This window comes from Vanellus vanellus, assembly GCF_965231255.1.
Source record: "Vanellus vanellus genome assembly, chromosome: 4".
NCBI classification, from domain to species: domain Eukaryota; kingdom Metazoa; phylum Chordata; class Aves; order Charadriiformes; family Charadriidae; genus Vanellus; species Vanellus vanellus.
This window is the reverse complement of record NC_138909.1, coordinates 26,892,493-26,916,445: the sequence shown is the minus strand read 5'-3', so window position 1 is coordinate 26,916,445 and position 23,953 is coordinate 26,892,493. Positions and strand designations below refer to the sequence as shown.

Below are 23,953 nucleotides of genomic sequence, written 5' to 3'. Positions count from 1 at the left end.
AATATGCTGTTAATTTCAGTAGTCAGAAGAGGCCCAGCTAAGAAGCAAAATTACTGAACAAAATTGGCCCTGTTTTACCTCAAACCAGGACAGCTTTGCACAACATAAGCTTTACCTTGTGCATTAAGGTCATTAACTGGAATGAGGTACACCAAAGATATTTAATTTCCACAGAAGTCGTGACCTAAGAGCCTAAGGGCTGGTCTGTCAGTCTCTTTTCTTCTAAATCACAGTCTTTCTATAGAAAGCTCACAGATGGATGATGACCAAAGAAGGGGTTTTTAGCAAGCTTTTCGCTCCATCTTCTCTTCCACACACTTGTGCGCTCACCTACGCAGCTTAAGCACTATAAGTGAAATGGGAATGTGTACTCTGAAACTTGATAAGGGTTTCAGTATATCAAAGCAGGTTTCTTGATACTGATGATCGATTCCTCACCAGCTGACTTTCAACTACTTGTAATAGTAAAGATAAGCATTGGATAATGCTTCACTGGTAACATTTCTCAGTCAACTCTGCAACTACAGAAGATGCCCAGAGAAAATGGATTGAAATGGGCTGCATCAAAAGCAGCGTGGCCAGCAGATCGAGGGAAGTGATTCTGCCCCTCTACTCCGATCTGGTGAGACCCCACCTGGAGTACCGCATCCAGCTCTGGGGCCCTCAGTGCAAGACAGACATGAACCTGCTATAGCTGTCCAGAGGAGGGGCACAAAAATGATGAGAGGGACGGGACACCTCTCCTATATAAGGAAAGGCTGAGAGAGTTGGGGTTGTTCAGCCTCGAGAAGACGACTCTGGTGAGACCTTATTGTGGCTTTTCAATATATAAAGTGGGCCTATAAGAAAAACGGAGAGAGATTTATTTTTTTTACCAAGTCCTGTAGCGACAGGACAAGGGGCGATGATTTTAAATTAAAAGAAGGCAGGTTTAGATTAGACATAAGGAATAATTGTTTTTATGATGAGGGTGTTGAGACACTGGAGCAGGTTGCCCAGAGAAGTTGTAGATGCTCCGTCCCTGAAAGTGTTCGAGGCCAGGTTGGATGGGGCTTTGAGCAACCTGGTCTGGTGGGAGGTGTCCCTGCCCATGGCAGGGGGTTGGACTAGATGATCTATAAAGGTCCTTTCCAACACACCCCATTCTGAGATTCTACGAAATTGTCTTCTGCCTGCAGGTGTTAAAGGTGTGCAAGTTGTATCTACCAACAGAAACATTTTTAAAATTCATTGAAAAATTAGGCATCGTTATACAAAATACATAGGAAAATCAGTACAGGAAAGCCCTCCATGCTATACTATCAAGCGCTCAAAGTAAGATCGTTATCATCCTTTAACAGTCACTATGTTGTACATATGTATTGTCTCTGAAATGCGTCCACTAACACATTTTGTCACTTGGTTTCTAATACACATGTAAAGGTAGGCATATACTTCTTTCCTTGAATAGGACACTGCAGTCAGCTCGCCTGACTACTTGAAAGAGATATATTATTATTAGATTTTAGAAAGATGCATTATTTCATATATTGTATTTTTCAGGCAATTAATCCTACAGATATGAATTAAACTGACAGAAAAACACACTTTATCAGAAAATTACTCTGTGACAGACAACACAGCCATCTGAATGGACCTCTGTAATAGCACTTTATTTTTGCTCAAAATGCTTTGAATGAAGCAGTCAAGAGAAACAGGACACAGTTAAAAGAAAGGACTTAGAGGTTCCATATGGAAACTGTACATCTTTCTAATATGGTAAATTAAGATGCAGTGTCCTGCTACAGACTTTTTTTAAAAGAGTAAAAAAATATTTTTTAATGTAAGAATGCAGATGCTCAACACAAAATATGTACAATTTCAAACAATAAGCACATTGCATTTATACATTGGAAACAATCAGGTTCTTTTTAAAAATGTCTCAAAGTCATTTTTTTTGCCTTTTTTTTTTTAAGGAAATTCCTATTTTGTAGGCATCTGAGAAACAGAAAAAAAAAAAGATCTTTTTGACAGTAATAAAGCAAAACCAAAATACAGAAACATGATTTTAGAGTAATATAAGCTATCATAAACATATGTTGAGTTACCGGATAGCCATTTCGCCCTGGTAGACCCTGGTTGAATGAGATGAAATGGTATGACACACATTAACAACACAGTCATGACATAGGACATAACAAACATGCAGAGTACATTACTGGCAAATTATAATTTGCATATATTAATTTTGCATATGTGGTGATGCTACAAACCAACAAATATGAAATAAGTACTACACAATGAAGAAACAAGGCTTTGGCAATGGATATTATATGCTTTAACTTAAATAAGCATTCTAATTAAAAGGCTACTGGCTACTTTGGATGCTCACTGAAATAAATTCCTTTTATAATGAAGAGCATTATCCATGTAAACTGAGGGGCAATATGCGGTTAAAAGAAAAAAAGTTTCAGTGCCTAGGCAGTAAAGTATTAGAGACACAGGCTACCACTAGAACATAGGTGCCAAATAAGAAATTTGGGAATGCTATAACAGATCATAAAAAAAAAAAAAAAATCTGAAATCCCCAACCCTTGAATGTTATCGCATGTGACACTCAGTAGTCATGTAAAAGGACAATAAACAGAGCACTGCAGTAGCCTTTGAAAACATAACATACACCTAATTCCGTGCAGTGCTATGTGGGATATACAAATATTTGCTATTTTAAATGAAAACGATTACCACAGTCTCCCGGGTGAAAACAATAACTGAGTTCACAAGAGTTGCCCCTAGCCAGACTGTGTCTATGAAAATAAAAAAGTGCATTAGGAACAGAAATTACATTTTTAAACACCTTGTAGCAACTTAAACCCCTACTGCCTGTCAGCAAGATGAAATCTTGTAAGTTTTGAGTATGAAACTTGGGATTTAAGTCAGATACTTCTTAAAATTATTCATTCTTGGGACCTATTTCAGGTTCGTGTTAATATTGCCACGATCTAAAATTTTATTTTTTTTTTTAACAGACCTATACTTAAAACAGTAGGGAGCTGAAGTCAAAGACATTCGTAACGAGGCACACAGTGAACTCTTGCCACATTGTCTTGCTACAGGAAAATCACTGTATCATGATTTGTGGTTGATCTTTGTCTTTCATGAGAACACTGTAAAAGAAATTGGGGAAGCCAGTGTTCCTTTCAAATAAATACGCATTAAGCCTGGCTTTTCGTTGCTGGGTGGTTAAATGAATTTGCCGCTATGAACTGCTGAGCACATGGTCAATATCTTTCAAGGATAAATAGTATCACAGCTCAGTATATACATTTTACCGTAAAATCATTACATCACAGCAGAAATTCAACATATTAATTCACTATTCTCAAATATGCATGTAGCATACACTAGACGGATACTCTGGTCCTGAAAATATTGTGGAAATACTATATCTATCAAAGAAAAAAAAATAGTTAGAAGCCTGCAAACACTGTAAAAGGAATACTGTTTTAATGGTCACACTTTCGCACCATATGGTGCACATGGACAGCATGACAAATACAAACGTTTGAGATATAAGTGTTTAGTGCTGTTCTTCAAGTCAGACTTTTTGGCTTACCCTGGGAATACACAACAATGCAAAAAAACCCCAACCACCAACCAACCAACCAACCAACCCACCCCAACCAAAACCCAAAACAAACATAAAACCCCAGAAGAGAGAAACCGTTTTCTTACAAGCAGGATTAGCGCAAGATTCAATCAATTCACTAAACTGGACAGTATCATTTAATATTCATTTCACACGAGCGCTTCCCGGCTCCGGTAGCTGTTACATTGCAATGAGCTGGAGAGGCCGGACACCTCCAAAGGACAAGGAGCCTGTGCCCCAAGAGTCTGTGATAACTGCAGAGGAAGTTACTACCCAGCTAAAGGCAGAGTGACCACGTCTGGCCTTAAGATAGCATCCTCGCACGTTGTCATACTGCCGTACAATACCCGTTATCAACTCTTAAGAAAAATGAACAGAACATACTTACGTGGAATTGTGATCCAAACCGCTATCTGGAGCGCTGAGTGTAAAGCTTTATTGGTTTAGAGACTTTTTGCTTAAGGAACTTTCTGATTAAACTATTCAGCTCCAAGACAATTAGCGAGTGTTTATACTGTGTAAGTATAAATGCCAAAATTCCCTCTTGATGATACATGATCATTTTATCACGGTGATAACTTAACAGGCTCTAACAGATTTCTCCCTGATTCTGGAAGAACCAACAATGTATCACTGTACTTACAGGAGGTCCTGTGGGGCGGGGGAGAGGGAAAGAGGGTAAAAAAAGAGAAAAAAAAGAATATGTAAGCTTATGAAGTTATGAAAGAAAGACACATATGTAACGAAGCCAAGCACGAGGCCTCAGGATCATAAATGAGCAACACCGCTAATACATTTTCCCATTGAAGTAATTTTTAGCTTTGGTTGTGCTTTGTAACTTGTAAATATGGCTAACGCCTAAACGCATGCAAGCCCACCTTACCAGTTCTTCAATTACAGCCGTGCAATCTTATGCAAGTTGCTTCTCCATCCATTCCCATGCAATGTCATGCCAGCCCCAAAATACCAGCCATGGGCTGCAATCCATTTTGTCAGACTCCACACGAAGCGTATGTAACCACATCACCCGTTTCAGCTAGCCACCCCGCTGGCCTTTGATCACAGCTTGGCTGCGAAGTTGCGCAAAGCACCCTTGGCATTTAACCTCGCTATCTCGGCAAGTCATACACGCACCGGCATCTTCCAGCCTTCCAACTTTGCCTATGGAGGGAGGTTTCAGTGGCCACCTGACAGTGCTGAACTTTCTTTCCATCACCTTCCTTTCTCAAGGCACACATATAAAATGTTCCCTATTAAAATGTCACACTTTGTGAAGTGATATTTGCACATTTTTTCAATTATTTAGACTCAAAGACTTTTGTATAGCAGTTCTTGGAAACGTTATCAAAGGGCCACAAATCAAATCTACTATGTCGGTCTTATTAAGTTGAGCAGCTGCAGCTCCCAAATCAATGGCATTTCATTAAGCTTTTATGCCTCTCTCTAATTTCTGAATAAAGGGAAGTGCAAAAGGAGTATAAAACAGCAGCAGCTGTACTTTGAGATTGCTTTTAATATTGACAGCCGTTTGGTTTTAACAATGCAATTTTATTGTCCAGTAACTAAGGCAATTTCTTTATCCTGGAAAACATTCTTGAACAGCATTTTAAGGTGCGGGTCTGTTTTTAAATGAGAGAGATCAATTTCCTTTGTTAATAGTTTAATATGTGTTTATTTGAGATGTAAAATGAATCGACAAGCATCCTGCAAAGTAATTGCCAGGATCATTTATAAGACAATAGAATTTCCTTCTGTACCACAGCATTTTTCTCTGAAGCAAATACTAATCCAACGCTGAATGGAAACGCCAAGCTGATTTATATTAACCTTTGGCAGGAAGTGGCTTCAGTTTTGTGACGCAGGAAAACACGGAAATAGTTTTTAAGAGCCAGATAAATGATCGTTCATAGAGATAAGAAAGGCTACGTAAGATTTACAGAGATCAAGCTGATTGGAAGGTTTTCCTAACCGGCAGATTAGACGAGACAGCCAAGGAGATTAGAAATGCTCATGTTCTCCTGCATCGCCTACAGAAAGTTCACCTTTATGAAAGACTCAATCCCGCAAGGCAATCAACAGTTCCAGTTCCCGTGAATGTCAGCAGGAAAAGGTGCTCAGCATCTCAAAACATTGTCTCAAATGAAATGTCAAGCTCCACATCAACAGCGGGATTCTCTCAACAGCAGCCTCCCTGGTATAGGGTAACGACCCAACAAACTTTTTTTCTTATTTCCATAAGTACTTAATTGCTACTCATTTCTAGCAAGCAGCAATTTCTCTCATACAGAGTAGTCTACTTATCGCATCATTTCCCTGAGCACCGACATTCTTAACATAAGTAATTTTATTTCCTTCCTTATTTCCTTATAAAATGGTTCGTCTCAAACCAAGGGTGCCTGATGCAACACTGACTTAGAGCACTCCAACTACTGACTCACTTGGAGTTACTCTAACTTGCACAAGCATGAGAAGACACCAAAACGGTTTGACAATTAGCAATGTGTCACCAATGGTACCATGTCAAGCATCATGAAGTGTGCCTACAAATTAATGACGACCAAAAAAAAAAAAACAAAAAAAAACCAAAAAAACCCCAAAACTATCTGGAAGGCCACCAGGTATATGCCAAGGGTCACAAATTTTTACCAGAGAAGTTTCAGCACTCTCTTTCAGAGCAGGCAAGCGACAAAAATAAAAATGAAGGCATGCTGGGTATCCTCACAAAACCACAGACATCAAATAACAATGGATCTTATAAAATTGTAAACTTACCAGTCTCTCCTCTTCTGCCCCGCTTACCTCTTTTCCCTGGAGGACCTAAAAAGAAGATGGTGGGTTGTAACATTTTTTCTTGAAATTATATGTAGAATATCATTTGTGTTTGTATGTAAGGGCATTAAACAGATGCATCACATGGAGTCCAGAGACTTTGGCTGAGCAGGAGTAAAAGATAACCAGAATAAGATTCACGAAGTTGAAGATAAAATTGACAGCTGCGTCATCCGCTATATGCTCTCAGAGAAAAGGCTGGGAGAAACTTTAGCGGTCATCCAGTTCATCCCTCTTTCTCAAGGGAAAAAAACCCTTTTAAATTATTACTGCAACTTCCACAGGCATTTTTCCCCCAGTATTTCACTGTTCTGACAAGTGGAACATTTTTCTTTATGTCTAACTTGCTGCACTGAAGCCCATCAATTCTTGTGCTTTCCACCATGAACCCCAGAGAAGAAATTGTTTTCTTCCCTCAGAAAAAGTCTTTGCATTCCTCAGAATTGTTACACCGTCTCTTCAATCTTCTTAAACCAAACTTATCAGGGCGCATTAAAGTTCATTCAGTTATTCCTGTATTAAGCCCAAAGATTTGCATTTATTTATAACAGCAAATCCTCTGGAAAAAGCATCCTGCCTCCACCTCAAAACATCCAAGAGATGAAGAAACCACGACCTGGCTCGCCATCCCCCAAACACTAACACCACTGTATGCGGTGTCAGACACTGCCTGAGGTGCTTTGCTGCCAGTTTAACATCTGTTAACCATAACACAACAGCTTAGTCCCTGCATGCTTTTTGCTAAGGAATCCTTTACTACTCGTTGTCCTTCCTCCCCAAATATTTACATACTTCTACAACCTCTAAAGAAAAAATAAAATCCTTCATTTCTCCACTCCAACCTTCAACGTCCTTTCTAAAGGGCAAACATCAGGACAACGTTCTTCCTCTCTTCTCGGTGACCTTGACGTACTGTTCCTGAAGAGGCCAAGGAAAGTACGCTTGCGCTTCTCCTTCTCCAGCTAGGAGGAGAGGCAGCAGCTGTGGTGGTGACACAGAGGACTGAACTGCTGCTGCTCTGAAGAGAGACCCACAGGTGGGACTCAAAAGCTGCTGAAGGGAGGCAAGCGCAGGGGTGGAATTTCCAAAAGCAGCGACGCGTGCAGGAGCACAAGGACCTCTGCTGTGGCTGTATCTCACCGCTTGTAATAGATATTAGGTGCACAGGTGCTTCGGTGCAAATAGTTGAGCAACAGCCTGCTACTTTAAACAGCAACGAGATTTTACAAACCATCTGAACTCTCATCCCACAGCTTTTAAATGCATGTGAACGCCAAACCTTACTTTGCATTATATATTTGCAGCAAGCTGGCTTAAAAGACTAAGATGCTGAAAAAACCCATTAGTGATACAGTTTCAAGCTCTCGCCTTGGAGGTGGAAATGTTTATTCATGTCAGAACATTATAAATCTCACTAAAATCCTTCTTCCTTGTTCCGTTTTAATAGATACAGTAGTGGCATAAGGCAACACAAGTTTAAGACAACAGTATTGTACAAAGCAAGAATGGCATAGGATATTCATCATCAACAGCGTACTTAACAAGGCAAGAATATTTGGTTATTCTATGCTGAAAAATAGCAAGTGTCACTTCGGTGTAGAGAACCTTGCAACTTTCTCCTGAAACACTCCGGCCTCTGCAAGAGATACCTATGGAAACCTCTTACGAGGTAATGGCAAGTTACAACACATACATTTCCATACACTCATACTTTTTTTTTTTCTCCCCCTCTCCCGAGTAACACCGAAACTTATCAGAGTGCCTACACTTGCACATACTAGTCCTCACTGGTCCTCAGCGGAGATTTCCTGGGCTATCCCCAAGCTCACAACACAGTTGTGCAGCAGTTTGGGTTGATTACAAACACGGGTGTGCAGGAGAAACTTATAAGGTTCTTTACCAGGTAATGACCTGTCTTTCAGCATGTAACAACAAAAGATTCTCATCCTGTTTTGCAGAATATTATTTTGAACTCGATCATCTTAAAGGTCTCTTCCAACCATGACAATTCTACGCTTCTGGGATTTTATTAAACTTTAAGCGTGTTATAGGCGCGCACGCGCACACACACACACACAAACATGCCTACTACCAAGTTTCCTTTTGAGAAAACAACAGGACTTTGAAACTAAAAAACTTCAGCTACAGACCAGCAAAAGGCATTAACGCCACTAACAGAGAACCCCGAAGGTAACTTCAAGCTATGAATTTTGGGAAGGAATGAATTTTGTCCAGCAAACCATATTTCCACAGAGCATTAAGCTGCCAGTTTAGCAGCTGCGTTACAGTGATGGCAAAGAAGGGGCTCCAGTTCAGTTCTTTCCTCTGACATCAAGCGCTGATCCCTTCTAAGCCCTTATTCTGAGATTACTAGATTCAGATGTAAGTGTCAATCATGAGAAAAATGCTTATTTCTATACTATTTCCAAAGTAACGACAGCACTGAAGTTAGGAAAATGACTCTGGATTTACACCAGCGTTAATGAAATCATACCACCACCTGTGGCTCATCAGGCCAGCGGTATTGAAGGGCCGCTGAGGGATGTGACCCACTTCTCCCTCTCACTAAAAGCTTTTTGGATTTCTGCACTGCTCGGGTCTCTGTCAAGGTGGTGGCATTCGCAAACCTCTTAGAAACTGTGAGATGAGAAGTGGATCTTGCAAACTTCTGCATTTTGGGGACGATTTGAGTAAATAATTTACATCGATTTATCTATTTATTTATTTTTTTACCAATGCAAAACAACTCATTTTAAACAATCAATCACAGATGGTTCCAGTTCACAGAAACACTAACACTCACGTTTAAGGTCATCACTAGACGACCTACTACTTCAGAAACTGCACGAGCTTTCGTGTTTTCCTGAACAGGCTGCTTTCTCTAAATCTTTACCGCTAACATTATCTTTTGCTCCAACAGTTTCCAGTTATCAAAACCCTGGGCGTTTTGCTATAAATATTAATTTTCCATCTGTTTTAAGTTTTATAACTTTGCACTAATTGGAGGATTTCGTGGAGGCTCATTGCAGCAGAAGGAGCAGTGAATAAAGTTATACGCGGCACAGCGTCATCTTACAAGTAGTCCACAGATCTTTACAGCTTGCACAAGACACACAGCATATGACACAACTATTCTGAACTTTCTTGCCTGGGGTAAAAATCTCCCTAGAATAGTATGAGAAATGTCCACGCTGAATTGACTTTAATCCAGAGTATTTCAAAAGCAGTTTCTTTAACATCTTTGTCTATTAAAAATATAAAACTTAGAAAGAAAAACAAAAGGTTGCATCTCAGTGGAGTGAGCTGGGTTAATGAAGATTAATGATACTGAGCAATAAGCAAAAGCTAGTTTATAGTAGCCAAGTTTGCCAACACATTGTTTTCCTAAGCTCACTAGATTTACCTATAGATAGGGAGTAACAGCAAAATGCCAGGAGATGAGCTCGTTTTCAATTTTAACTTAGTTTAGCTCAAAAATATTTGAAACGATCTTATTTTTCCCAAAATCTAATCTAATTTTTATGATGAGAAAGTTTAGAAAGGATTTTTTCTTTCGTTCAAATGTAAAAAAAAAATTAATGCCATTGCTATTCCATATCTACCAAGGGAATTCTGAAAAGTCAAGAAATTGGGGATGGGTGGTGGGAGGGGGTGGGTTGTATATTTCCAAAAACTAACAGTCAATTACTTATCTGAATTTATCTTCTGATGCACTTGATGTCAGCTGTTCAAAAATTTTTGCCTTTCTTGCCTACCCATAAGGAACTGGCAAACAAACAAAAATATCCACAAAAATCCCAAACTCCACAAGCCACACACAGCTGACGTCAGCCAGATAATGGCTTTAGACTTCGACAATTGATATTTTAACTGAAACATAAGCAATAAGAAGTAAAAGTCAGTAATAAGGCTGCAACAAACTGTTTCTCGCCCTCCCCCAAATTCCTCCAATTAAATCTCAAAATCCTTCTCAATCTTCAGTAGAAGCAGCTGTCGAAATAACTACAGATGTAGTACCATTGTAGAGACCACGCAGGAACACAACGTAACTGTTATCAGGTTTTCCAAGACATTTTCAAAAATACTAAGCACAACTTTGGTGAAATTCATCTCCTAGTAATGGGTATTCTGATCTTTGCGATGAGAAATCTCGGATTATAGTGATCCAAATCAGAAACAATTAGTACAGATAGGCTACGGTCAGATCATTGCTGTGCTCCTGGAGACGTTGCCTCAATGTGCCTTATTTCTTTTTAACAATTTGTCCTCTCTGTGCACAGCAGTGCCAGAGGTCTGCAGCAGATCTACTATTTTTATACTGCTATATGGGACACAGTTTTTACTACAGGAAAGCAGATTAAAATTGTATGTACCCCACTATATGCCTTGCCATATGTCAAAAAAGGTCACATGAATCAGCCACACACCTTAAGGGGTGGGAGCCAACGTGCCATTTTCACACTAGAGAAAGAGTCAGCTATGCACTTAAGCTTTAAAAGACAAGAGAATCTATCTTAATCTGCTTCTTAAGAACACCGTAAATCTTAATTTTAGATCTATGCATATTTTTAAATCAGATACAACAGACGGAAAATATACTCTTTTAAAATCTATTTATTATTGCATTTTTCCAGTGCTTGGGTTTGAATCATTAGTTAAACCATGACATCATTAATTTATTAAAGACACAAAAATGTAAAGATGGTGTATATTATTCACACATTAGAGAGCAAAAGCAGGATTTTCTTCAGTTCAGTTCTCCATCTACTTTCTAAAAAAAAGAATTTTCCAAAAACATGAGCAGGTTCTCCTCGCTCAAAGGGAAAAAGCACTGACCTATCAAAAGCCTAAAACAAAAATAATGCTTTCCTTCTCAGAGATACATTTTTAGCTATAGAAGAAATAGTATACACTGGAATAATGCATATTTATGAGGCACTGGAAAAACTGATCTCTGGTTTTTAATTGGTATGAGTCAGTGATGATGACTAAATTACATTGCTTCACAACAGCTAAGAACTTTGAAAACAGAGGCACAGACAATATGCAGTTTGCCTACATCAAGCTTTGGCTCCATAACTTTCAATGTTCTAAAGACTAATCCTATGCTGTTAAGGAGACAGAGTCAATAATAAAGTGGCCCAAACTGGGAGAGGAAGTTATGCCCTAACAGTCAGGTCTTTCAAAAAAAATCCACATATTCATCTTCAGAACTAAGGGTGGCACTAGCGTATTGTTACACTGGCACCACCTTCCCTCATTTATTGATATATTTATTGATGTATTTACGGCAAACAAATTCTACTTTTCAAAGCAGCAGAGTGGACTAAAAAGAAAAAAAGAAAAAAAAAAGAAAAAAAAAAGAAAAAAAAAGAAAAAAAAAGAAAAAAAAAAAGAAAAAAAAAAGAAAAAAAAAGAAAAAAAAAAGAAAACACATTTGGTGGATGAGACCTAGAGACCCTCTATCAGCACCTGCCAGGCACGTCAAAATGCTTCGCCATTTGGTCATCAGCTGATCTAGGAAGTCAAGTTTGTCCTAATTTTGGAAAGAAGTGCAGGGGCATTATCAAGTCAAAGGAAAAGGATTTACCCATCTCGAGTTATACCAAACTCTAACAAATACTCACTGTCTCTGTAAGGAAGGGCTCCCACACGGAACCAGAGCAACCAACCTAAGGGTCACAGAAGAGTTCCTGTTCCCTGTTTTACCGATGTGCAGGACCCTACTCACATGTCGTTTGACACACACACGTAGCTACTGTTAAAGGTAATGAGTATTCCATATGTACATGAAAAGAAGAATATTTTCCTGGCTGTTTTGAAGGATGTCCATTTCACACATAGTTTACAGCAACATAAGATTCTTCCTGTCAAGTCAGAAAAATGAATTGACCCAATTACATTTTCAGAGTAAATCCTGAGCAACTTTGCTGAAATCAGTAGAGTTACTTCAGTATCACTAGGCATAAAACTGCCAACCTTGCTGAAATCATGTGAATAAAATATCCAGAAGTCAACTGAACCGAATCAACCAAGCCACCCAATCTATCCTTTCGAATTCAACTGTAACACTGGCAAAATAACTCCTGTTGGTTGCGTTTCAAGCTCCATCACCCTAATTTGTCAATGGATTCAACTCTTTCCTTTCCACTTCCAGAGTACAACCCAGCTGCCACCATTTAATCCCGTTCCACTTTTCTCCCTGTCAAGCAAACTCAGAAAGGACTTGCAGTACCACACTGAACAGAGCCAACCCCTCGCTGCTCACAGGGAGAGGACCGCTTCCCCAGCAAACTGGCACCTCCCTGTTTTACAGCCGTAGGAGCACCAAGTGACGGTACAGGCCAGCGACGCAGGTAGGCAGCAGGGCTGAGCCTAACACCTCTTCCTGTGCCACGAGGTAACGGGCACAAACTTGAACATCGGAAGTTCCATCTTAACATGAGGAGGAACTTCTTTCCTTTGAGGGTAGCAGAGCACTGGAACAGGCTGCCCAGAGAGGTGGAGGAGTCTCTCACTCCGGAGACATTCAAAACCCGCCTGGACGCCGTCCTGTGCAACCTGCTGTAGGTGACCCTGCTCTGGCAGAAGGGGTGGGCTAGATGATCTCCAGAGGTCCCTTCCAACCCTGGCCATTCTGTGATTCTGTGACATACGCACACCACGAGCAGTATGGTGGCTCCAGTTAATGCTGCGTGAGTAACTGCCCCATCCTGCTAGCCTCCTCCTCCTGCAATGGTCACCAGCTTCAGCGAGCAGTACTGAGACATCCCAACAGGCTGAGCTCTCACCTGATGGGGGCAACGTGAGATTCGACATAAACATCCATGGCTCTTTCCCATAGCACTGCCGTCAGTTCCATCCCAAGTAGGGAAGAACGAGAAGATTTCTATCTCTGAAGCTGAGCACATTCTTACAAACACTGCATGGATCTATTCCAGCCTATTTCATCAGCCTTTTTGCTCTTCCCTCTCTTCTCAGCTTTTTTAGCTCACGTAACGCTTGGACTCTTCTTTCCTCCCACTCTGCATAATCATCCCACCTGGTGTGTCAGTCTTCTGCTTTGTACCTCGGTCTGTCTGGGACAGCCTGCCTGAATTTCCTACCTCATAAAATTACCTACCTCATTTCGAGCCTCAGCTGGATAAATGACATTCATTGTTTCACACACAGTACATCATCTTTTTGGCTCACCATGAAACATCATTGCATTGCAGGGCTTGGATAGGTGTCAGAGGCTATTATGCAACACGGCGGAGGAAATGCCAAAATCGGTCTATCTGATCCACAGCAAAGAAACCTGACCTCCCTAAGTCAGATTATTCGTGCCACTTCTGTGCATGCTAAATACCATCTGATTAGAGACATCTAGCCTAGCATCATTTCATTAGTACCAGATACTACTGAGGGAGCTCAAAGAATCCCGTGATCACCACTAGTAAGATAGCCAGAACTGTGCATATACAACGCTTACATATTCTCTCTTTTTCTTCTCTGGTAGTTAAATATGCTTGAAGCATGAAAGGTTACATCCCTTCCAAAAATTCTAAAATCATTTAGTATTATCATTCTGAATTAATTCTATAACTATATCAATGTCCACTCCTTTTTTCCCTTAACCTTGTAAAATCGTTGGCCTCAGAAATCATGTGTGACAATAAGCTTCGCCATGTAAAAAATACTTCAGGAAATATGTTTCTTTTTGTCAATGGTAAGTTTACCATCTCGTAAAATCACAGATGTCTCTCCCTGCATTGTTATGAGACTGAGAAACTTACATTCCTTACCCAGCTTCTTGATACCATTGCGCGAAATAGCACACTCATTTTAAGATGTTCTCCTGCTTGCCTCCTTTCTAAGGTGAACATACCCTATTTTTTACTATCTCTCCATCTAAATTTTCTCCATATCATCAATCATTAATATTATAACCTTTTCCTAAGCTTTCTCTGATTCTGCAGTGAGTCTTTTAGCAGGTAGGGCCGAAACACCTCATGCTTTGTCCACAGTCCTGAGCGCTCTCTCCCAGATGACTCCTACAGGAGAAGCACTAACGCATGTCCAGCAGAGCTGCTCTGTTCCAGGAGTCAGCAGCTGGTGAGGAACAGCCTGACACAGCCTTTCCTGCAGAGCCTGGCAAGAAGCATCTCTTGGCCCTTGGGTTCTCCAGCACTTTCCCAAGAGCAGGTCCTCCTTCCAACAACTGTCTGTACTCAAAACTTTTTTTTTTTGTAATTTCTCTAAAGGCAGATCACTTTAAATCTGAAAGTTTCACTCTGCTTCATCTTCCTCCTTAACAATACACTGGCTCAAAATGAAAACAAAGGCAGAAATTTCTTAAGCAAGACTTAATGGCTTCAACTATAAAGTAGAAGATAGGCCTTGACAAGCAAAATGTACACAAAATTCAATTCTTGGCTACAGGTAACCACTGGACACTGTTTTTTGTTTTCCATCTAACCTAGAAGTCCCAGGATACCTTCCTTCTCTAACAGCTGCAGTAGAAGGTTCGCTGCAACCCTGGGTTTTGAGCATTCCCTCAACGCTGCCTAACTTCCACTTCTCTCTCCCTCCACCTACACTCCTCACAGATACAGTTTTCTGGCATGAATGTACTTCACCTGTTTGGTCCTATTCGGACCCAGGCACTGGGAGCGTCTGAAGATGGGTTTTCCCTGCCCGGCTCACAGATAGTGCATTGGGTCAAAGCTGCCTGAGAGCTTTGGGATTGCTGCTGGTGCTGCCGCCTGGGGTTAGCTGCTCAAGTGCTTAAGGGATATTCCTCCTTTCAGTTGCACTGCTGGCTCCCAGCTCCCAGCCCAATCTGAAAACTGGGCTCATTAAACACTACATAAAATATCAGGTACACGCGTCTTCTCTCAATGCCGCAATATAAGGTGGGTTATCTACTTTCTACAGATACCACACATGACCTTATTAACACAGATAATAGGAGTGAGAGCAAGTTGCGCTGTCTACAAATCCTCCTCCCACCAGTTTGTGTTTTTTTCTCTGTGTTTGTTTCACTATTGTTGTTTTCCTGTTCTATCTGAGTGACCAGCGTTCTAGCAAAAATGGCACCACTAGTTTACCTAACAGACCTACAGCATACTTTGCATTATTCTTCATCCTTACGTATGCTAACACTTTGGCCACATCCTTTGCCGCAGCTGTAAGTTCAGGAGGGCCTTCACTGACCTATTCCTACATATATCACAAACCTCTACCAAATTAGAGGACTCGTGTGATGCATTACATTCCCAAAGTTCAATCATATTGAGATTTTCTCTCTCTTCTTTCTGTTCAGTAGGAGGACTGGGATAGGAAACACTGCTGCTTACGTGACCCTCATTTTAGGAAGACTTAACGCAGAACAAACAGATTCTTGAACTTTGCATTTTTCACAGGTTACTGTATCACCAAAGTACTGTGTCAGAAAGCGTGTAACTGATGATATTTAAAATACAGTCAGAGGTGAAGATTCACATTTATAAGGCAATCAACAAAATGACTCACCTCAGATCACAGCTTTTGTGTCCAGCTACAAGCTAAAATTACGACCTATCTTGCTAAAGCAGTCTGAAATAGATACCAGTAGCCTGGGCTGGAACAGCCTGCTGGTTCTTACAGACTAAGTTTTAGTGGTGAGGCCACTAAACTATTTTAATGAGCATACAACACTCCAAGCACACATGGTCATCTTTGCAAACACAGAAATAGCTGCTATCACCTGGCTGACAAATATTGCCGAGGGACAGCTGAAGTATGTCGGGATAGCTACTCTACACTAGCAAGGCATGAAAGTCTTCTCATCATTTCAACTTGCCATTCCATTGTATTATTATCATGCCATATCAATAGTTGGCCCTATGATGCAAAAAGCATGTGTCATATTGAGAAAAACTATTGAAACCTCATTTAACTTTTTCAAGTACTAACGTAGATTAAACAAGAAATGAGGTATCAGAATTAAATTCTTCTTCAGCCTCAATAGAATTTAAATTTCTTTTACGAACAGATGTAGACACTTTTTGAGGCCATGCGGCCATACTGTTAAGTAACTACACAGTACAGCTCTAGTTGTATAAAAACAAAAGCTTCAGAATTAAAAGCCCTTAAAACCTAATCCTGCATCCACCTTTAGGATGTCACGTTATATCTCAGTGTCAAAGTTCTGCTGTCAGGAAAATGGTAAACAGCAACAACATAACAACAGTGGGAAGCACATCATCTCTCTCAAATGCTGTGCTTTGGCCACACTAACTCTCAAGTACAGAGTCTGTCACGAGTCAACATTTCTCTAGTATCTACACAATAACACAGGCTAGAGCTCAGGACAGAGGAGGACTGCAGGATTTGAGGTATGCTCTTGAGAAATAGGGACTTTTCCATGTCAGTCAATGCACTCCCCCACCCCAGAAAATGGCAGGTGCCCTTCCATCCACTAAGTGCTATGCAGACATCCACCCTGGCTGTGGCACTCACATTACTTGTGTTGAGTTACATTCAGTCTGAGCAACTTCTCACTAAAGCATATGGTCTTGTACGTGCGTGGGAGAATTTGGTCATTACTTTCTCTGAGGGTTCACTCTGCCCTAAGGAAACCCATAACCTCAAAGCTTCCTCAAGCACCCAAAGGTGCCCAACTCCTCTCTCCTGAGGAAAAGAGGACACGTCTCCCATGTCTCAGTAGGATGAACACAGGTTTAGATGTACGGGCCACACCAGGGCTGAAACCCCCACAGCACGTTAGAATCAAAACGGCCTTTTCTATTTCCTCCCAAGTCCTACATCAATTTATTCCTTCTGCTATAAATTCCCACCAAGTTCCTCACATTCTTTTCCCTTTGCATCTCATCAATCTGATTTTTTTTTTTTCTGTTTTGTTTTTTCAACTGCATCCTTTCTCCTTGCTGGCCATATGGCTCTCAGCTGCCAAGCCCAGCAGAACAGCAACTAGGTGCAACAGCTGGAGAAAAGTCCTGCTCAAGCACCCACGTGCCAATTAGACACCCCCTCAGTACTCTTGAGAGCTGTAACCCAAGCTGCGGGTTTTGCTTTGGAGTGGTTGGGATAGCTCACCTCAGTGCAAACATGGGCTGTGTTAAGCATACGAAGATGATGATTTTTCCAAGGCTTATAACTTTGTGAAATTGGAGTGTCATCTTTTCCCCCCACATGAAAATAGCAGAAGGTCATATAAACCTGATAAAAATACCAGCCAAGGTTAAATCTCAATCTTTCACTCCAAATTACAGCTATGTGAGGTTTTATTAACAAAGAACCGGCAAAGCCAGAATAGATTTCCTTTAACAGCTGGCCCTGTTTAAAAAGAGACACCGACAGACTGCAGTTAATTTTTGGCAAAACCATAAACCACTGAAAAATGAGTCTCACGATGGCAAGGGAGACGCAATGCTAATAATGACACCTCAGCTACTCAAAACCCTTATCACAGTCGGTCATGTTATTTTCCCTGGCAGTAATGAAAGTAAAAGTACCTAAGGAACAATGATTCATATTACTCTGAATGCTCATCATAGGTTGGGAGTTTTGCTACAATTTTCAACAAGTATCTATTTTGATCAATACAAGTGCTTTTGAAAACCTCACTTAAAGTGCTTTCAAATAGATTTCTCACTCTAAACACCAGAAAACACTCAAGATAAAGTATGACACTCCAATTTCACTTTTTACACTGTCCCGTTACAGCACCTACAGAACTAGTCATTTCTTGAAAAGAGTACCACCTGTTAGAATAGATTTAACCCACCTTGTTTAATCTGACAATACGAGCAAAGTTGCCTTAGACTTTATTGAGAGGGTATAAAATTTATCATTTTACATACTATGGATAGATACTGAGGTAGCTGCTATATGACCAAAGAGTAAGGCATTTTTTGATCTGCATTTGAAATGATCCTGTAAAAGCAAGTGACTTGCCAAATATATCCGTTCCCAAGCTGTAGCTGAACCGAATACACATTTAAGTGACTACAGCCTCTTTCAGTTTTAGCGACTCTTGTAAACCTGCAGTGATCTACCTTAAGCTATTTATCAGCTACTCAACCTTTCCACATTTCCTGGTCTTTCTTCTCAGCTCAAGAACAAGCCTAACATCCAAAGTATTGACACAAACAAGTAACATTTCCATCAGCTAATTTGTCACGTCAGTTTCATTTTATTCTAAAAATTTTCTCCTGCAAAGCCCTCTCTAGATTTTTAAAGATGTGGAACAACTACATCAACACCATATTCAGTTAAAACTGTACAACACAAATGAAACAAATATTTAATATCCTAGACGATCTCCACTTACATTGTGGAGTCCAGGTGTCTCCTCTTACTACAGATTTGATCCGCATGCTTAACTTTTAAGCCATGATTGACAAGACTTTCGTGATTATGATGACAGATTAAAGTGTTCATTGAATTTAGAGGGTTTTTATTTCATTTGTGACAGTAGTGTACTGGGAGACAATGAAATACAATACCACAGGATTAAAGGCAGCACATAACTAGTCAGGCACTGGTACTGCAATCATCTTGGTCTAACCCACACATGCTGATCGCCCATTTAAACATAAAACCCTACCCTGAGCAGAGCATATTCCTTTCAAAGTCCTACTCACGTGCCTCCTCTCGTTTCTAACATAATAAATATATCATCTGACGAGGAGCTTAGTGACAGCTGCACAAGTTAGTTCTAATTGCAAAAAATAATAACTGGCTTTAAAAGGTTCAATAAGTCTCTGTTGCATAACAGCACCAAAGCAGCACAATTACTGCTTACAAGCAAAAGTAAATAAACAAAGAGAGCGCCAGGACTGCCTTACTCCCAAACTCCAAATGTCACTTTCTTCTGGATAATCTATACAAACATCCCCTCTGTTGATGCACCCTTCACCTACAGAAAGGGAAAACAACAAACGGAACACAAATGCTTCAAAATATTTTGTCTGAATTAGCACAGGAGGTACACAACTGCAAAGGACCAAAAATAATACAAAGGAAGTACCTCGTTCACTTTGGTTTACATCTCACAGCTGCCTGTGAACTTGTGCAGTGATACGGGCTCTGGTGCCTAAGGAGACATATATTCAACCTGACAGGCAGCAGTAAAATATTTTTATTATCCTGGGCTACATCCTGCTCCTTAGACTCGATTATTTCAAACAGAATACTTCCCTGAAAAAAAAGGCTTCAAAGAAAGTATGATCTCCCGTGCTTTTGAACACTCTCGTGAGACTATGCTCGTGAAATATAGCAGCGTGTCTTTGATCCACTGGACATTACTTCAGGTTGAGATGCGACTGCACTGGATAATGACAATAAAAAAAAAAAAAAAAAAAAAGACTTCGGCAGATGCCAAAACAACCAGGACTTGGACTGTTCCTGCTATGCAAGCCTCTTTCTTAAGTTAAGACGAAAGTTGTACTGGGTCAGGCTCAGAGTAAGATTAAAGAATTAACAAATGACAGTTTATCGTACTACTACAGTGACTTGCTTCACTATGTGTTTCCAATTACTTTCAAAGTGTCAAAAATTGTCTCGTATAAACGTAAAGCTTCGTACATGTCCCACCTATAGAGAGTTCGCAGAAAGCAGCACATGAACATAGATGCTCTCAGCTGCTTGTCTGTGACCAGCTGTATCTTCGGTAGCTTGGAAACCATCCAATGCTGTAACTTTGTCAGCCAGCTGTAACCCCATGTTGAACTTCAAGAACTTAATCCACTCTATTATTGCCTTTTCACAGGTGGAACCTGTGCCCTTTTCTTTTATCAAGGTCTTTCTCGTGACATAATAGAGACTCCAAAAATCTAATGACTGTTCACATGAATTTATATAGATCATCTTTTACCCATACAAAGAAAACGGACTAGCAGCACAACTAAGTAAAAAAAAAAATCCGTCTCTAGCAAAGCACATGGAGTTGATCTATCATTTTAGACTGCCAGGCACACAAATATACATTGAGTCAAGTACACACACAAAAGAGCTTTCTACTTTAAGGCGGCTCCAGAGGGCCTTATCAGCTTTGACTGAAGCAAATCTCCCCCCGAGGCTATGGGGCTTTTACTTGGGCAAGTGCTGAATTTAAAAAAAGATTTAAAAAAGCATCTTGAGATTTGGCTCAGTCTCAAAGAAAAAAAAAAGTAATGGATATACTTCATAATACATTTCAAACCTAGCTCTCCTCTAGCACAGCAGTTTACACGTGTAAATCTGAGTTAAAGATCCTTATATACCAAAATTACACACCAGTTACTTATAACCTGCTCGGAGATTAGCTGCAAACTTTATTTCACTCTCTGAAAACGCCATGAGTAAAGACATTAACAATGTTTTTTACATACCTACTACAAGCACAGAGTCAAAGCTAATTAGACTGGTACTTAAGTCAACCAAGGTAATCAAATTCGTAGACAACAGCATACTTTTCTAATTGTGTCCACGAATGAATGGGTATGGGTGAAAAGCAGTTACAAAAGAAACACACCTCACTCCTAACAGGACAACCTGCTTTGCCCTTCCATCTGCAAAACACAACCGTGGCTTTCCACAATTGGTAAGTAGCAGTAACATTTGGAGGGAAATTACAATAACGGACACCAAGCTTGGAAACAGCAAGCTCTCGGTTTTTCACCCTACAAGTCAGGCTGCGCGGAGCCTGGCGTGTTCTGGGTGAAGAGCAATTGAAAATGTGGCTCTCAGCATCACAATATAACCTTCAGGGAGCCGACCGTAGCGGAAGGCTGTTCCTTGTACAGATGTCTGAGCGAGAGTTACATTATTAACCTGCCCAGATGTGACATATTCAAGGTGCCACAAATGGAATAAACCGCTTTTTACAAACATCTTAGTAAAACTGGACAGCATGACTTAACGCTGCCTCAAAAGAATGGGATGTTGAAAAGCACTGGGCTCTGTATTACACCTAAAACGCTGCCCAGAGTTAACGAATTTATATGGTGCTGTACTTAAATATCCCGAAAGCAGAGTTTACAGGAAGTCAAACACTAACACTTTGCTATGACTAAGTGTTGCATTTTACTAGAGGCAGGGAAAAGCTGTATTCATAATATAACAGGAAGTTATAACTCCCGTAAAGGTTAAGCATTAATAAGAGAATCTTCTTTTAAAGATTGATCTAAAATTCAAGGACTGTCTGAGCCGGGAAGCGAGACATCCTTGGAACCCCTTACAGTTACAACATTGTCCATGCAAGGCCCACAGACCTGCCAAAAGTGTCCAGCGTTCTTCTTGTGAAAACAACAGGTATGCAGAGCTCTCAGGCAAAAAAAAAAAATTAAAATAAGAAACATCTACAGCTTTACTTAGATCCCCAAATCAGTGCTATGAACTCATAAGTTCCTGAAAAAAATACTAACTTGGCAACAATGTTTGGAACAAGTTATAGTTTGCATATAAACCTACTTGGCAAGCCAGACAACGTGTTATTGGAATAATTTCTCTGGAATAAAGGCGTAGACTAGCTCCTTGGTGTCAGTCATGAACAAGCATGCTAGGGTCTGGCAGTATTTCTCAGATGTTAATACAGGGTCGCGATCATCTGCTGAACATCAAAGCCCAAACATTGCTTCTGAATTAAGACCAGAATATCAACCCCAATTAAAGGGATACTAAGTGCAATCAGCAAAAACCTATCCAAACTGAAAAGATGCTGCAAAACCACCTGTTTAGTGTTGTCTTTCAAATGCAGCCATAAACCAGACAGTGCTAGAGCGCACATGTGTGCATACAGGCGAACATGCACAGAGGAGGAAGCAGGCTTTAGCAGACCTGGGAGAGGCAGCCCCTTTCTGTGGACCACACGATGCAAAATCTGAAAGTCTGCTAAGTCCTCAGACATGTTGAACGCAAATAAAAGACCACAGAGCAAACATTAACCATATTAGTTCGACGTTTAGCGACTTCACTATAACAGAGTAAGAATTTCAGAGAAGAAAAAGGGGTTTATTGTTGTTATTTGCAACTCCTCACTTATGTACTTACACAACCTGTTGGTGAGAACAAACAATTCAAGTTGCCCAAGTTAACACTTAAAAGTAATCAGGAAAAAAACCCACAAATTTTGTTAATAATGAATATAAGTCTCTACCAGAGACAAGTGGCCCAAACAAGTTCAACTGAATCAGATGACAGATTCAGATCATGTCATGAGAAAACTGAAAGACAACAAATATACAAATAATTTGACATTAAGGCAACATTCACCTATGAAATAAAGGTAGACCTTTGACTATTAATCTATCTTTTTTGAAAGACTGTATTCATTCCTGTGCACAAGAACATCTACTGAGAATCTGGTGTGATGTCAGATGTACCATCAAAATCACTTTGTAGCAGAATCAGACACAAAGGGAGAACATCTCAAGAATTTAAGGGTATGTCAAAATCAGTGGTGTTGAAAGCAGTATTAGGATTAAGCGCTTTTGGGTGAGGATAGATGGGAAGACAAAAACCTGCAGCAGGGTCACTTAGAGGCTCGATAGGAGTTCAATAGGGGCGGCCCATTCCCTTTCATGCTCTTGAAACTCTTGCTCCATTCACCATGGAAAAAGTACTTTGACAGCCAGATACTGAGTCATGTAGCTATTACCTATTAAAAGAACCATTTGGGGGAGAAAGGGAGGAGGGAGCGAAGTTTTCTGCCTTTTAGGTTTTGATTGCCTGCAGAAATGTCATCGCTGCCTGATAATGCCCAGATTTCAGCTGCTTCCTTTTCATGGTCCGTAATGTCATTACTGCTAACATGTTCAGCAGATTTCCCCTCTTCTCATTATCACAATAGTCAAAGACAAAGATTGTTCCTTCACTTATGGAACAATCAGTAAATGCAATTAGCACCCTATGATTGAACCCTGATTCTGACTACTCATACATTCACAAAGATGCTACTGTTTTCCCTCTTCTAAGGTATGACAAGTAACCCTTCCTCTAAAAATAAAACCCAACAAAGACAAAAGCCAGAAAACAAAGGTGTTTCTGGTTGATTCAGAAGGCCTTTGAACCAAACCTCTTCCTGATTCATAAGCCTGATACTCTCCTTGGCCTTGCCTAAGGCCTGTCTGAAATGACCTATAGACAAGGCATGTTCTCCATTGAGCCTCAGCTCCCCCTGTTTTGACATATGGATAAGGCAATGAGTTACATGGGGTTGGTTAGGACCTGTTATGAACCATCTCCTCCCAGTTTATTCAATAAAGGCTTTTTTTCCAGTGATATTCACAAAGTATAAGCCTCCCTCCTTCCCAAGCCACAAACTTTCTAGCATCACATTACAAATATCACACATTTAGTACATAGGATATGACAATTTCCTCTCTAAAGCACTTGAGAGCTACAGAAGAAAATGCCTAAGTATGAGCCAATTACTGTTAGTAGCACCACTATCAGTGGTACTACTATCAGTACTATCAGTGCCACTGGTACACTGTCCGTCTTAAATAATACTGAGTTAATCTTCCA

General features: G+C 40.2%; 1 protein-coding gene across 1 annotated transcript in view; it reads right to left on the bottom strand.

Annotated features, from left to right (window-relative positions):
• COL25A1 (collagen type XXV alpha 1 chain) overlaps nucleotides 1-23,953 on the bottom strand; it is a gene marked incomplete at its 3' end in the record, with an annotated part of 335,563 nt that overhangs the window by 158,489 nt on the left and 153,121 nt on the right. Inside the window, exons 3-5 of the mRNA XM_082482527.1 lie at nucleotides 6,401-6,445; nucleotides 4,272-4,279; nucleotides 2,088-2,114 (exon numbers count right to left, since the gene is read on the bottom strand). Coding sequence (XP_082338653.1) covers nucleotides 2,088-2,114; nucleotides 4,272-4,279; nucleotides 6,401-6,445 — 80 coding nt within the window. The remainder of the gene's footprint in view (nucleotides 1-2,087; nucleotides 2,115-4,271; nucleotides 4,280-6,400; nucleotides 6,446-23,953) is intronic.